We start from the raw sequence: 13,760 nt of genomic DNA, 5'->3' as shown, positions 1-13,760 counted from the left end.
ACATGGTTCGAATGGTGATTAATCATGATTCATTAATTTTTAAGATGTGATTAAAATATTTAATCAGATTCATTTGACAGCCCTTGCGTTTGTGTAAAGGTTTGACTCTTGCACATTACAATTTACAAACTAAACGTGATGTCTGGCTGAAACTTTTTGACGCACCTGACCCTCGTTCTAGAGATGCTGTAGTTAGGTGTAGTAGCTCGGTCGGAGGTATAGCTCTGGTCCATAGCTCTAACGCGTGGTATTTAGAACGAATGCATTGCATTGCATTGCATTGCATATTTGCATTGCATTGCCAGTTGCCTTCTAAATGAAACACATTAGAGCTATGGATCAGAGCTAGGTCGGAGGAGCGGAGCGGTTTACGCGCACAGCGTACATTACGCAACCCCCGCCTGTCCCGAGAGCGTTCTAAACGGATCAGTCTCCCCTCTCCAGCTTCAGGTCCTGCACCCAGTGCACCGAACTTGACACCGAACGCGCACAGGTATAGTCGTAGTGCCCATGCAATACTTTGTTTTTATGGCTTATTTGTATTGGATAAATGAACATATTTAGTTAACGAACCAAAAATAATAAGTTAGCGTGTTCCGTCTGCACTCGTGAATAGAGTATCCTTTTAAGATGATGCTGAAAGAGGGCTATAGCGACGGGTATTAAATACGCATCTAGGTTTCAGTAAGCGAGCAGATGAGAGGGAATATGGCGGCGACAACAATTGGGGTTGAGAGCCTGCCATGCAAGCTATCTAAATCAAAATCATACATTACAATTGCACGGTGTTGATTTGGTATTTGTTTATTTCCGTTATCGGCTTTTCAAAATAGACATCGGCAGACAAAGATGTAACGAAATGGAATGGTAATTCAGTGATGCGACGCGTCGAAATAAAACACCCTGGTGGTAATAAGTAGTAGGCTACCGATACACCTGAGCCTGTCTAGCGAGGGATTCGCATGCCAATTGGATTATACCACTGACCTACCTATAGCCTAATTACAATCAAATCGATTTAGTCATATGACATCTATATAGGCTATATATATTTTTTTTGTGTGGACTGTGCCATTGCCATTTACCCAATAGACCCCCCCCAGCAACTAACTATACGAGATAACTAAACATCCCAACATTATTAACCTCTGTGCAATTTACTGCAGTGGCTTCGTTTGTAGAAATGGCTGCTACACCACTGGTTGGTAAGAATCCTAACAAAATGGTGGAGTCTTACTCAGGAGTGCACCTCTGTTGAAACCAGTCTCTTAACTCTCTTGTCCTGATGTCACAGACAGTGCAGAGCCAAGCCAAGCAGAGTGTTGAGGACAGCAGGACAGGTGGCTGAATGTTTGATTGATTCTGGGAAAGAAAAGAGCAGGACTGTGCCTGGAATGTGTTTTTGGCACAGTTGCTTTGTGGAAAGCTGGGTGAATAATAAATAGAGAGACATATAGGAGTCCCATCCAGATATGTCCCCATACAGTTAGGCCTACTACATTATAGCCATTTAGCTGATGCTGTTATTCAGAGGAACTAAAATGGGAGAGCCTCTTGGGCTCACTGCCATGGTGGTCAAGGACAGTATAGAGATGGCTGCAAAATGGACTGAACCTGCAGCCTTTACATTAAAACACAGTCTAATATATGTACTTCCAAGTCAGATTGCTTAGCCAGTATGTTCATAAACAAACAGTTCCTCATCCCCATAGGAATACCTCCTCATGGCTAAATAGTGCAATGTTTCCAGGGACCTTTCCATAGCTAGCTGAGCCTGTCTCTTTGGGAGCAATTAGCCCAGTGGGGCATCACCATCAGTGTCCTTGTTAGTCATGCGGCAACACTTATGTATCTGTGTGCAACTGTGCATTAGTGTTAAATTACAGCAAGCAATAAGTCAAATGCTGAACCATTTTTGCCTGTCACATTGTGTGATGAGGGTGTTTACTATAACAGATTAATTCGGCCACCAGCCAGCCATAAAACAGGATATTTTTACATTTTCAGCTTGTGAATTTCCATTCGTCCATTAGTCATAATGATGTGTTATTGAATGTTAGTTTAGCAGTCCACCTGTCATGCCTGTAAACTAGCTCTGCCTAATACTGTCTGGTTGTGTTACTGTGATGCTAACAGCCTTGTACCCAATGTGTTTATATCCTAAGTCTGTTTTTTTTTGCTAGCCCTACTGGTCCTAATACTGTCTGGTTGTGTTACTGTGATGCTCTGCTCTACCAGTCGAGCTAGATAGTTTTCCTAACCCTGGAAATGTTAGTATGCTCTACCAATTCAGCAAGCTACTCTGGATTGTTACAACAGTACACTAACTGTATACTGGTTTGTCACTTAAACTAGTTTTGGTTCCACAGGAAATGCTCTACCCCTTACACATGGAATCGAACATCTACTTCACCTGTCTGTTTGTGCCATTTTCCTATTAATCAAGCAATGCAGGAGTGCTATGCTGTACTAACTACAAATCTACATTATTCTGTGTTAGCAGATTGTCACATCACTGTAACCAACCTTAGCCACCATGGGAAAGGAAAAGCTCCACATCAACATTGTGGTGATCGGTCATGTTGATTCTGGCAAGTCGACCACCACTGGCCACCTGATCTACAAATGTGGTGGCATCGACAAGAGGACTATCGAGAAGTTTGAGAAGGAAGCTGCCGAGGTGAGTGAATGTAAATAGCAGAATGTAGTCAGAGATCTATTGAACAAACTGTCACAACACCCGAGTTCTGCATGTGAACGTTGTCTCTGCTCATCCATAATAGATGTTAAATGTAGATGTTGTATTAAATGTTAAGACTTTCAATGCATGTATTTATTTAGCAGCTGGGCAGCTTTATCAAAGTAATGTTTTAGTTAATATTAGTTAGTTTGATCAAACTAACTACTGGTAATCTTTAGATTATTTATTTTGGACTCAAAGACCATATGAACTGAAATAGTGTTCTAGATCTAGAGAACACTACTGTATATAACATTTTGTTTTCCCTTAGATGGGGAAGGGCTCATTCAAGTATGCCTGGGTTCTGGACAAGTTGAAGGCAGAGAGGGAACGTGGTATTACCATCGATATCTCTCTGTGGAAGTTTGAAACCAGTAAGTACTATGTGACCATCATCGACGCCCCAGGTCACAGGGACTTCATCAAGAACATGATCACTGGGACCTCTCAGGTGTGTAACGTGAGGCTGGTCACCCATTTTGTCCACACTACACACTCTGGTATAGCCAACACGGGGTCCCTCTAGGGTGACCAGATGTCCCTCTTTGAGTGGGACAGTCCCTCGTTTCCATGACTTTTCAGGCATCCCACATATTGAGACCCTGTCGCACATTGTGACTGACAGGCAATTACATCAGTGTTCAAATGCCCTAACAGTTAGTCCCCTAATAGTTGGCCTTCTGTTGTAAAGCTCTCTCATTGTCTCTTCCTGCAAGATGTGTTTTTAAGCCTGGGCATAAAAATAAAAATAAAGCATGATTTTAAAACAAAATGTGAGACACCAGAGGAGTTTATAAATTATAGCCAATAGGCCTATGGTCGAATATGACATGATTGACATCAAGGCATTTAATAGCAACTCAAGTAGTACGTTGCTAACCCGGTACTCCAGTATCGCTTGTGTCCCACACGAGCGATACTTCTGTCCCTCAAATGAACAGTTTGGATCTGGTCACCCTAGATCCCTGTAATCAATTGTGTATCCAAGATCTACTCCACAGCACTCAGTGGTCACTGGCATCAGATTTCAAGGACTGCATGTTGTTAAAATGCATCCCAGGCATAAAGCTTTGGAAGTACTCTAACTGTACATGCTGTACATCATGATGAGAGCTTAGCACAGATGCACGGAAGGATTATTATTATTACTTTTACATACATAATACGTTAAGCTGATACTTTTGCCCAGAGTAACAATAAATGTGTGCCTACACCAAGCTTCAATTCAGTTAAGTTGTAGCATTCTGAATTTCTGACAGAAAGCCAAGTAAGTTGATCTTTATTGACTTTAAAACTGCTCCAAGCACAGACTGGTGTTGGCACTTTAAAACCACATGAAAGCTTTGAAAAGGATACCTAAGATAAATGTTAGACATTTAAATCAATCTCTATTCTCCTCTGCCGACAAAGTAGGTACTGTAGACTCGAGTACACTAGAGTAAGTCAAAATTGGTAAATTGAGCAATTAACAACCAAACAACCAATGGTATGGAGTTTATGGGTTACAAGTAGAGAGGTCCTGATACTGTATCGGTATCGGAAAAGTATCGGATCGGCCCTTATTTGGTCATATCGGTATCGGCAAATATGCCAGTCTAACCACCGATCCGAAACAGGGGTAAGGGAATAAGGGATTGACACTATGGCAGGTAAATAAAATGTTGGGGCAGGTGGAGTTTGCTTTCGAGTTGCTCAAACTGCAAGTGCACATTTGAGTGAGGAGTCTGCTATAAACACAACACGAGATATAGCTAGATAACTATAAACACTATTCCCGGTCAGTGGACTTCAAAATAAGTTTTTTTTTTCTTTTTATTATTATTATTCTCTGGTATCGGTATCGGTTAACACAGAAATTGTGGGATCGGATGGGAAACTAAAAAGTTTCGGGACATCCCTAGTTAAAAGTATAAAATATTGTATTTATTTTAGAAATACCGTAGTTCATATTTTACTCCAGGCCAACGCCTGTCACAAGTTGATGATCTTTTGTCCATGTGGTCCAACCCTATGGATTGCATGTGCTAATAGAAACTTTTTTTTGTAATGCTCATATTAACCGTAGGAAGTATTAAGTTGGTTTTTATTAGCACATGCATTCCACACCTTCCATAGTTTCTGGACGAATTACATGCGACGGGCATTGTCCCCCCTGAGATGATCCATTTCTAAAATATTGAAATTTAAAATTTAAATTTTACTTATAGAGGGCAATTATGAGGCATATAAGGCTTATTAGGCAGGGCTCTTTTTAAAGATGGTGCATTCACTAACATTGTATCCTCACCATCTATTCTGCCTGCAGGCAGACTGTGCCGTGCTGATAGTGGCGGCCGGTGTGGGAGAGTTTGAGGCGGGCATCTCCAAGAATGGGCAGACCCGTGAGCATGCCCTTCTAGCTTACACCCTGGGCGTGAAGCAGCTCATTGTGGGCGTCAACAAAATGGACTCCACCGAGCCCAATTACAGCCAGAAGCGCTACGAGGAGATTGTGAAGGAAGTGAGCACCTACATCAAGAAGATCGGCTACAACCCTGACACCGTGGCATTCGTGCCCATCTCTGGCTGGAACGGAGACAACATGCTTGAGGCCAGCCCCAATGTAAGCAGAATTCAAAATGTAGCGATTCAAATGGTATATGTACAATTCAGGTAGGTTTATTTGTGTGAAAGTACCATGGGATTACATTAATGTAACGATTAAATTATATATATAGTTATACGTAAAGGTAAGATGTTTGCCTAAAAATAGCTGTTTTGCAGCCTACACTACAGTAATACATGTTTTAAACATTGGTTACTAAATGTCATTCAACGATTAAAGGGAGTGAAACCCTATGGGGGGGGTTATTGTCTTTAATTTAGTTCAAACCAATAAATATACTTTATATAAAAAAAGGGAGTGAAACCCTAGGCTGATTTTGAGGTTTGTTTTCCTGCGCAGATTGAAAACTACAGAAGGTAAAATTGGTCAATTGGTGTGCTGATGTGAAGCATTGACAGTAGAAAAGAAAAGGAAGAGACATTTAAGATCACAAATGAGGTGACCGCGTTTGGTGGTGGTCAATATCCAAAACGATCGACATCTGCAGATGTTATATTGTCCTTCTGTTCTTCCAGATGACCTGGTTCAAAGGGTGGAAGATCACAAGGAAGGATGGCAACGCCTCTGGGGTCACGCTGTTGGAGGCTCTGGATGCCATCCAACCCCCAAGCCGTCCTACAGACAAACCTCTCCGCCTGCCACTACAGGACGTCTATAAGATCGGAGGCAAGTTAAAACAAAGAATTGTATCCACAGTAGTACCGGTAGTTGAAGTGCTAAGCTTGACATTGACTATTTTAATGTTCCACTGGGACTGGGACTAGATGGCAGTGTTTGCCAAATAGACAAATGATAGTCTTGCGTATGATAACATACTGTATATGCCATGTGGTTGACAGTGATCTGAAAGTTCACACTTGACAGGAGCTAGCTCAAATTTCATTTAACACAGATTAAATTGAACTAGTTCACACTCACAGCTCATAAAAATGAACTCTGAACTACATTCACATTCCCAAAAATTAAGTAGTTCCAAGCATTTATTTTTCAATAGAACCTCCTCCTACGTCCCCAGCCCCCAATCAAATTTGCCACTGCCAGCTTCATATGCAGTAAGGATGTAATGTAGATGCAAAGACGCAACTCTGTTCTCTGCATTCTTGGTATTAAGAAACAGACAAAATCTGGCTTGTGGCTTTATTCACCAACGATCGTGGTGAAGTATTGTTTATCCTTTAAAATAGAATTTAAACTAATACGTTCAGTTCACCATAATTCACCATGAGCATGCATTCACTGAATGCGCTGCACAACTGGTGGTTGACATGTCAGTCAAAGCTGGATCAGTAGAGGTATTCCTATGGTGATAGTATATACAAAAACATTGTCCAAACTGATTACATGACATGCCATAACATATGCCACTTGATATATGGGTGTCACAAGAGTAAATGTGAAGCCTTGGAAATGTTAGGCCCATGTATTATCCATAATGCTATCCATTTCCATTTCCTTTTGAAAGGAGAAGCAATCTACTCCTTTGTGTTGTATTTATTGAGATAGGAGATATGAACTTGGGAAGATGTTAATCGGTAGACTACGCCAGGGTTGGTCATAGCTGAGTGGGTAGAGAGACTGTCTGGTAATTACGATGTTACTGGTTTGCCCCCTGGTCCACTCAGTCTATGTGGCGAAGTGTCCCTGAGCAAGACACTTAACCTGCTCCTCCGCAGGTGCTGTATGAATGGCACTTCACCTCTGCTCGTAATAGTTCGTATAGAAATGTATAATGACAAATCTTATGTGCAAATATACAGTGACAAATATTACATCTGGATCGAGAGATGGATATCACAAATCACTGACGACTAAAATAATCAGTCTATACAGAACAACATTGACTACAATTACTCATTCTCTGTCTTCACATTCCCACCTAATACTTCGGTAGATTCGATGCGAATGGAGGGAGAATTTGGGATTCTTGCATATTTAATTAGCTGCGGGTTGCCTTCACACTGTCATCCGCAGCAATTGGAAACGCAGCAGGGGGGACCTTTATCAATGTGTTCCATTCATTAAATAGCCTACACAGTGAAATCTATGGTGATAAAATTATACTCATAACGTGCATGTGTCGTGCCCCCCCCCCCCCCCCCCTCTCTCTCTCACTCTCACTATACGCACGCAGCCACACACTTTTCTTTTGGGCATGGAGGCAAAGCGCAGCAGTAAACTGTCTGTTAAACAGACAGCAGCGCAAAATGTTTACAAGTTTATCGAGATGAAACAGGCAGACAGACAGAATATTCTGTAGACTATAATACATTGCAGTGTTTTTATGTGTTTTCTTAAGCAATTGATTAATGTACTCGTCCTCATTTCGATCAGGGCTTCAGTGTCCTCCTCATTCGACCACGTCTATCCACGGTAACGGGACATCTTTGTGCTGCGTAAAATATGCCTTCTCCGTCTCCAACTGTGTTCAGCTCCTCACCCACCACATTGTTTGCTTCATTTCCTTTATTTACTGCGGATTGCATTCACACCTGCAACGAATCGTAATCAAGTGCGATTGGAAGCGAAGCGAAACCCCCGTTTTTGCTCGGAGTAGAATGCAGTTCTTTGAATGATTCGAATTCGAATGATTCGATTCGAATGAGCCTTCACACCTGCCAAACGAAGTGCACTTTCTGAAAATGCGCAGCAGGATTCGTTTTAATCGCAGCAAAGCTCTCTGGTGTGAATGTCACCTTACACTCCCCTCCATGCTCATGCTCTCAGGTATCGGAACAGTGCCTGTGGGTCGCGTGGAGACTGGCCTCATGAAGCCTGGCATGGTGGTCACCTTTGCCCCTGTCAATGTGACCACTGAGGTCAAGTCTGTGGAGATGCACCATGAGGCGCTGACCGAGGCCATGCCCGGAGACAATGTTGGCTTCAACGTCAAGAACGTGTCTGTCAAAGACATTCGCCGAGGCAATGTCGCTGGTGACAGCAAGAATGATCCACCCCAGGAGGCTGCCAGCTTCACCGCTCAGGTACTTAGTTACCAGAAAGGAGCTATTGTTATCTGTATTCAAATTTCTAGATCTAAAAGTTTGACTATTATAAACTATTTAACCCTTGGTTAATTGCGGATTAGACACGATTATATAATTGTGAAACCTAAAATCACGATTTTCGCAAATTGTTGATTAATTGTGCAGCCGTACTATCTGCGAATATTTGTTAGTATTTTCACTACTTTAAGGTGTCAACAGTGCAGTTTTTCTTTAAATTTTGAAAAGCAGTTTGGAATCTTTTCTTATTAGTCAGATTAGTGCTGTTTAGATTGTTCTGCACTGGCCGAGGGCACACCTTCACGCACAGCCGCGGACAGAGGAAGCTGACGCCCGACGTCATTCCGGCTTTTTAGACAGCTGGTGGATCAAAAAAGAGCTCCACCTCCGCGGCTGACTGACGCGACGGGCAGATTCTCGGAAACGCTCTACTCCGCGTCAGTCAGCCGCGGAGGTGGAGCTTCTTTTCCATCCACAAGCTGTCTAAAAAGCCGGAATGATGTCGGGCGTCAGCTTCCTCTGTTCGCGAAGATGTGCCTGCGTGACTGCGTGTGTCAGGCCTCATTCACACGTACCAAACACCAATCAAGCAATGTTTGGTCGTTGTTTTTGTTTTTTTGGGCCACCACAATGCTTTTCCAGTGGAGTCACATGGTTTGACCAAACATTTGTGTTTGATTGCTGATTGCTAGTGGTGTTCTGCTCCTCCCCCTCATCAAACACAAATATTTGATCAAACCATGTGACTCCCATTGGAAAAGCATTGTGGTGGCCCAAAAAAAACATTATTTTGCGTGATTGGTCTTTGGTACGTGTGAACTAGGCCTCACCCAACAAGGGCTCAATGATAGAATACTCCTGACACAACAATCAGCAGTCGAGTCGTTATAGAAAAGTAAAAGACAGATGGCAGATAGACGTGGAGCATTATATAAATGTAGCAATTTATAAATGTAGCAATTATATAAATGTAGCAATACATAAATGTAGCAACCATGTGAACTAAAAAATAAAGTAAATAATAAAACAAAACAGTGTTTGTTCCCACCCAATCTTTAAGCAGCCCCAAAGAATAAAACACACTTCAACTAATAAAGGATGCCACGGCAAACCAAATGCACACCAAAAGATCACTGCAATAAGCGTCCCAAAATAACACAGCATAACACTAACTATTTAAATTACAGCAGTACAAGTACAAACATGCGGGTTCGCCAGGAGGGGGCAGTAAGAGCCAGGCCAAGGAAACCCCTGAGAATATTCCCATCCCTGCAATCAGCCCTCTGAACTACAGCTGTACCAAATTTATACTACAATAGCACAATGTCATAATAAAATACACAATTATAATAGTTCATAAATCAAATAATACTAAAACTAACATGAACCTAAATCCCCAAATCACAGGCCCAGCCCGGCTGCGTGTGGTCACTGTCCCTTGTCCAATTGGGTCTCCGGACTGCGTGTCGTCACTGTCCCTTGTCCAATCGGGGCTCCGGACGAGGAGAAGCCCCACATGTAGCGTCGGTTGCCTTACTTACTTACTTAATCCTCTTCATCCCAGGTGGGACAAATTAAGGCCTTAACGATCCTCCTCCATCGGGACCTGTCTTGTGCTGCATGTTGTGCCTCGCCCCATGTCAAGTTCATCTCCTTCAGCTTGGCTACCACAGTTCGGCGCCAGGTTATTTTTGGCCGATCTTTCTTCCTTTTCCCTACAGGAGTCCATCCTAGAGCGACCTTAGGTATACGATCCTGTGCCATCCTGAACACATGCCCCAGCCATCGGAATCTGCGGTGTTTGATCTCCATCACTACGCTGTTGCATTTGATCATCCGGTGTAGCTCTACGTTAGATATCCTCTCAGGCCAGAATATTCGGCAGATTTTCCTGAGGTTGCCTAGCAACGACTTAGTGTTTGGTGATGGTATGCAGAGCCACGTGTTGACGTTTGTTTGCTGGTCCACGGCCGTTGATAGAAACTGAGGAGGAGGAAACAGACTATAAGCTATGATGGGTTGGAAAGAACCAGTGGTGGAAAAAGTACTCAATTCTTTTACAAAAGTATCTTTATACTTATTTGTAAAAGTATCAATACTGCAATATAGAAATTCTCCATTACAAGTAAAAGTCTGGAATTCAAAATGTACTAAGTAAGTATGCTCATTATGCAGAATTCCCCATTTCAAGTTTTCAAATGTTTAAAGATATTTTGAAAATTGCAGATCTACAAGCTCACAATGCTTCGCATTGTGACGCATTAGATCAGCAGTGTTCCGCGGGCGGCGATCAACGCTGTTCTGCGGCGTCCGGGGTGGGAATGGAAGCTGGGGAGGAGGATAGGACTTGTCGGGAACGTCCCTTTTCAAGTGGTCAAGCAGGCGTATCACCATATCAGCAGGGTCTTTGTGTGTAGTCGGGCGAACAGCGTGTGGCGTCTGCGACGGTGTCTGAACTCAGCACAGTGGCGTGTCTCTCTGGGGCGCGCTGGCGAACACTGCCTCTCTTATACCCATGCCATCCAGTAACGGTGTGACACCGCCTTCTCATTGCCTGCAGAGGGAAACGCAGAACCACCTCCACAGTCCAACACAGGCACTTGCCAGCATAACGTGCATTTCAGTCCAACTCTATATTGTCTGTTTATATCAATTCATTATATTTATAACAGTTTGTGTCCACAGGTGACACATGGATGCATGATTCCTATGGAGGTTCTTGCATCAAGGCAATGACAATATTTTTGTCCCCCATCTTCTAACTCAGAATGATGAATTGTCTAACTCTAACCCATTGATCTGTTATTCAACATCTTCTATATAAAATTTGTTTTTTCAATATTATAATGAAACTATTTCCGAATCTTACCCGCTTTTTCCAATAAATTACATAATATCCCGATTTGATTTGAGAATAAATTCTCACCTGGTCTGTTGTGGACACTCTAAAGACGCTTTTAATGTGTCTGTAATGGATATCTGTTCCCCAAAGTTTTAATTGTAATCATTCATGGGCTACGCATTGACCTCAACCCACTGAGAAATGGTTGTGCCCAGGAAGGGCAGCTAAAACCCTTAACAAATGATGCACCTGAAGCTGAAAACTATTCTTAGACTGTGGCAGAGCTTTCTCTGGGGCAGAGCTTTCTCTAAAACAACATTTTAGTTTATTTTTAGAGTTAATTTACTGATGCATTGAAATGAACGTTCTAGTAACAGTATTTTCTTGAACAAATAATCAGTCATCTTTTTGCATTGCAGTGTGGTATTTTCCACTTCAATTATCTCCTCCTCCTCCTCCTCCTCAGGTGATCATCCTGAATCACCCAGGCCAGATCAGTGCTGGCTACGCCCCGGTGCTGGACTGCCACACTGCGCACATTGCCTGCAAGTTCGCTGAGCTCAAGGAGAAGATCGACCGCCGCTCCGGCAAAAAGTTGGAGGACAACCCTAAGGCGCTCAAGTCAGGAGACGCTGCAATCGTGGAGATGATCCCCGGCAAGCCCATGTGTGTGGAGAGCTTCTCTGAGTACCCTCCACTGGGTATGAAAATTGGATATTTTTAATGCTCCCCATTTTCCTGTCGATTAGAGCTATTCAATCTTATCTTTTTTACGTTTTGTATGTTTGCATGTATTTTTCTTTATATTTTCTTTATTGTTAGTTGTTATGCCTTGCTGAAAACCAAATAAACATCCTGGAAAAGACGCCTTCAAAATGTTTTGATAATATAAAAACTCTAACTCTAACTCTAAACTCTAAGCTGGTTAACATTCAGTTTAACCCATTCAGGACGACCCCTTTTTGTGTTTTAAGCCATTCTGGACGGGAACCCCTTTTGGTGTTTTAACTAAGCATTATGTTATACTTTAGCTATTGAAAAATAGCAGATCTACAAGCTACGAGCTTGTAGGTCTGCTCTTTTTTAAATATCGTGAAAATGAGGCACAACTCTTTGAATATATATTCTTTCAGAAGACTTTTAATAATTTCGACGTCAGGCCTATGTTATACTTTAGATACTGAAAAATAGCAGATCTACAAGCTCATAGCCGAGCTTGTAGATCTGCTATTCTTGAAAAATCGTGAAAATGTGTCGCAAATTTGGAATATATATTCTTTCAGAGCGAACGTTTTTATCTCAGATCTTCGCTTCTGGGGGGGTCTCTGAAACCACATATTTTCAGATGGGGGTCGGCGGCCAAATACATATAATTCTTGGGGTCCTTGACCCAGTTTTTCAGAAAACTGTCATGATTTAGAAGACATTTTGTAGAATCTGGTCTCAGTCCTGAATGGCCTAAAATTGTAAAACCTTCACATGCCGTCTCTCTCTTCCTCCGTGCAGGTCGTTTTGCGGTGCGTGACATGCGTCAGACTGTGGCGGTCGGCGTCATCAAGGCCGTCGAGAAGAAGGCGTCCTCTTCAGGCAAAGTCACCAAATCCGCCCAGAAGGCTCAGAAGAACAAATGAATGTTGTGCTCCACTGCCGATCCCAGGGTCCCCCAGGGCACGGCGTTGGACACCCAAACCCATCCCACAATTGGCTGCTTCAACTGGATAACTAGAGACTGGTTGATCATCACAATGCATCGCAAAAGCATTAGGAGGAAAGAACACCACATAGGTTACCTAGTCCTAACCCCTTCCCTGTCCGTCCGAGACTCTATTTTGGTTGTTAGATTACCATTTTATACAATGTGGTAGCACATTGATGGTTTTAGCTGTGTATTATTAGCTGGCCATAGCCCTCTGAGTAAGATGTTGTATAATCATTGAGAAGAGTTATGGTAGCGTTCACCTTCTCTCCTTTACCTGTTACTCAACATGCTATTTCCTGTCCTGCTTTTAGTGTTTGTTTGAAAATACCAACTGCTGTATACGTAACTATGGTAACAAAAAACCAAAACAAATGGAAGTTAAAATGTATAAGTTAAGTATGTTATGTTACATACATACAGTATGGTATACATATTTAGTGATGTGTTTAAGCTTTAACAAAGACCTAGAAGAAACCTTCCAAATTTTCCATCTCTGAGTAGACCTTTTTCCCCCCAACTCTAAGCACTTTGATTCTTGTTCTGCTAACCTCGCACAGGCACTGGAATACTTTAATTGTCATAAGGTACTGTAATGTTACAGTATATAATGGTATATGTACGTATTTAGTGATGGTGTTTAAGCTTTAAAAAAGCTTTTTCCCCGCTTCCCTGGGCACATTGAGTGGCCCTTTTGTTCAACTGTTTAAGCACTTTGACGTTCTGCTAACTTCGCACATGCACTGGAATACTTTCATAATTGGCATAAGCTACTGTATTGCACCTTATTCGTAGGATGGTGTGAAACACTTTGCAACATTAAAACATGTTTCAACCAAACAACTTTGTTTTTAGTCTTATAACTTATGTGTGGC

At 42.2% G+C, this 13,760-nt stretch overlaps 1 protein-coding gene across 1 annotated transcript; it reads left to right on the top strand.

The window, feature by feature from the left end:
• Positions 1-440: 440 nt before the first annotated feature.
• On the top strand, positions 441-12,902 carry LOC310866279 (elongation factor 1-alpha, somatic form). The gene is made up of 8 exons (XM_083775852.1): positions 441-493; positions 2,504-2,680; positions 3,012-3,191; positions 5,046-5,342; positions 5,861-6,011; positions 8,070-8,326; positions 11,656-11,890; positions 12,696-12,902. The coding sequence occupies exons 2-8, from the start codon at positions 2,537-2,539 to the stop codon at positions 12,818-12,820; spliced, it is 1,389 nt and encodes a 462-aa protein (XP_083631978.1). The 5' UTR covers positions 441-493; positions 2,504-2,536; the 3' UTR covers positions 12,821-12,902.
• Positions 12,903-13,760: the final 858 nt, after the last annotated feature.

The sequence above is a fragment of the Protomyctophum parallelum genome (assembly GCF_964188405.1).
Source record: "Protomyctophum parallelum genome assembly, chromosome: 10".
NCBI lineage: Eukaryota > Metazoa > Chordata > Actinopteri > Myctophiformes > Myctophidae > Protomyctophum > Protomyctophum parallelum.
The sequence above is the reverse complement of the archived record's forward strand: the minus strand, read 5'-3'. Positions and strand labels throughout refer to the sequence as shown.

Coding starts and splice junctions, on each gene's coding strand:
- LOC310866279 (XM_083775852.1), top strand. CDS start 2,537: ATGGGAAAGGAAAAGCTCCACATCAACATTGTGGTGATCGGTCATGTT. Junction 2,681..3,011: donor TTGAGAAGGAAGCTGCCGAG/GTGAGTGAATGT, acceptor GTTTTCCCTTAG/ATGGGGAAGGGCTCATTCAA. Junction 6,012..8,069: donor GGACGTCTATAAGATCGGAG/GCAAGTTAAAAC, acceptor TCATGCTCTCAG/GTATCGGAACAGTGCCTGTG.